The sequence below is a fragment of the Phytophthora parasitica genome, assembly GCF_000247585.1.
Source record: "Phytophthora parasitica INRA-310 unplaced genomic scaffold supercont2.45, whole genome shotgun sequence".
In the NCBI taxonomy this organism is placed as follows: domain Eukaryota; phylum Oomycota; class Peronosporomycetes; order Peronosporales; family Peronosporaceae; genus Phytophthora; species Phytophthora nicotianae.
Window position 1 is genome coordinate 104240 of NW_008649031.1, and position 2400 is coordinate 106639.

At 41.9% G+C, this 2400-nt stretch overlaps 1 protein-coding gene across 1 annotated transcript; it reads left to right on the forward strand.

Moving 5' to 3' along the window:
* Positions 1–1451: 1451 nt before the first annotated feature.
* On the forward strand, positions 1452–1699 carry PPTG_23632 (hypothetical protein; the record flags this gene model as incomplete). The annotated part of the gene is made up of 2 exons (XM_008912229.1): positions 1452–1619; positions 1682–1699. The coding sequence occupies 2 exons, from the start codon at positions 1452–1454 to the stop codon at positions 1697–1699; spliced, it is 186 nt and encodes a 61-aa protein (XP_008910477.1).
* Between the last annotated feature and the right edge of the window lie 701 nt (positions 1700–2400).

The following is a 2400-nucleotide window of genomic DNA, read 5'->3' on the forward strand; positions in this document are numbered from 1 at the left end:
TATTCCGTATTCTTTAGCTACATCTACGGATAGAATACGAGATGACATTCAGCGTAAAGGACGCGAAATTTGGGAAGAAATTAGCTGCGTGTGCTCCTTAAGTAGTCAATACAGAGGAAAAAATGACTGTGAATGGTTTGAAGCACTACGCAGGTTAAGGGATAAATCTCCCACGCAACAAGATGTTAATTTGTTTAACACTAGATTCCGCAGCAAAGATAACATGCCTGACTGGGTGAAGACTGCTAAGCACATTGCTTTTCTTAAACGCAGATGTGGATGACGCTAACGAAACCAATTTAAGAACGAGCCCTTTTCCTGTTGTACAGCTAAAATCACTCCACCAAGTTTTTCAAAAAAAAGCTGTCACCAATGACCAATCGAGAAATTCCGACAGGTATAGTGAACGCTCTCTTAGAACAGGCCCAAGAAAAAGTTTCGACACGAGATCGTGTTATACCTACTGCAGTTAATTTAGCAATTGGAGCTCCTGTTACATTAACATTTAACGTGGACCAAACAACAGGGTTATGCAACGGAACAAATGCGATTGTATATGATCTCATCTTTGTGTGTGGTTTGGAGCTTCCCATTGTCCTGTGCAGGTACTTGACGAGTACTTTGGACCGTCTTTCTTGCCAAACGTCCCAAAAATTATCCCAATCATCCCAAAATAGACATCGTGGGGAAATGCGAGAAGTGAGCTTAAAGTCGTTAGAAGTGGAATCCACTGCGTCTTGCGTATGCTACATGTATGACTATCCACAAAGTGCAAGGTCTTATCTGTTCAAAAGTCGTATTTCATTCAAACTCTTTACCAAATGTATCTTTTGCTTATGTTGCTCTCTCTCGTGTTAAGCATCGAGACGATATAGTACTCACACATCGTTTGAGTTTAGAAAAGCTTAAAATCTCACCTGAACGCGAATCGTACTTTAGAGCAGAAGCATTGCGCGTCGCTGATCTTGTCTGTAGCACACAAAGATCTACATTCTCAATTTTACAAGAAATGAAACACTTAGCAATTGTTCACAACATGCAGTTGTCCCCGAGGTAGTGAATACAAGTAGCAATTATTAACCATTACCACCCAATTAGATGTCATATTGTTAAAAAAAAATAGTTTCTATCTTATAATATTCATTTCTAGTGTTCTAGTTGTGCACCTGCTTTAAAACTACGTGCTACAGCCACCAATAACGCGTAAACCAGCTCTACCGATTGTTATCACCACCACATCGACGCATTTTCGTATGGCATGGCCAAGCTTTGGCCATCACAAATTCCGGGAACCTTATAAGCAAACGATCTCAGGGAATCCCCATTACGTAAAGGTATTGTTATCACAGCCGTTGCAAACGAGAGCAAGATGACAACATTTAATGGACTCGTTCTATCCAATTCGCAACCAACACACTGCTAAAACGGCGAAATTAAAACTTACTAATGTTATGGCATCAACAACGTTCATTGTTTCGGAACTTAGGTCTAATTTTGTAAACAAGACCAACAAAAATATCCCTCCTCTACAGAAAGGTTACTGCAAAGACAATGAACGCTCATCGAAGCAACACGACCCGAACGACCTGCGTGAGCGGCAGCGACGATGGCACAACAATGTATGTATCCTTCCGATGACTTCGGTGGTCAGTTTAAGATCTAATTAGTGGTAATTTGGCAGGGGAAAAATCACAATTAGAAAGATAGTTTACTCGCAATATGCTCTGCCAATCTAGACAATGCAAGTATTCAACTGGATGCAAGAACTCTCTTGCAAAGCGCTCAAACGGTGGCAACTACGCTTTTTGCGAGGAGCACCGACGATATTGTCACCGTAGCGACATCGCAGGTCCTGCCTGTGTGTACTCCACGGCATGTTTCAACGAGGTTGCCATAAAAAGAAATGGAGAACCTCATTCCATGCAGCATCGAGATATGATAAACGCAAAATCCAAGGTCAGGCGTGAAAAGCTTCTGGCAGAGATTCGTACTCAGGGTGGATGCGAGTACGCTTCATACAACTGTACCAGTCCATGCGGTATTCGCAAAGATGGACAGCCTTACCGCATGTGTGACAAGCATCGGACTCAAATTAATCAGTCAAGAAAGAAACACGAGCGTAATAAAGGATCGATAAAGGCCCATTAAACAGCCTACCGAAGCTTTCGTGCTTCGTAATTAGTTAAATGAACTGCGATTTTTTGGCTTAGATGGGGGGCGTCGCTTAAAATTGTGCATTCACAATTTTAAGTGTCGACCCTATTTTAGCATCAAGTGGAGCGCAGCAAACGCGATGCTCACCTAGTATTATAATATTTGTCAATAGGAAGAAACTGAAGCACGAATAAGGATGGCCTCCCACTTCGCCAGCGACACTGGGACTTTTTACTTTTCTTAGTT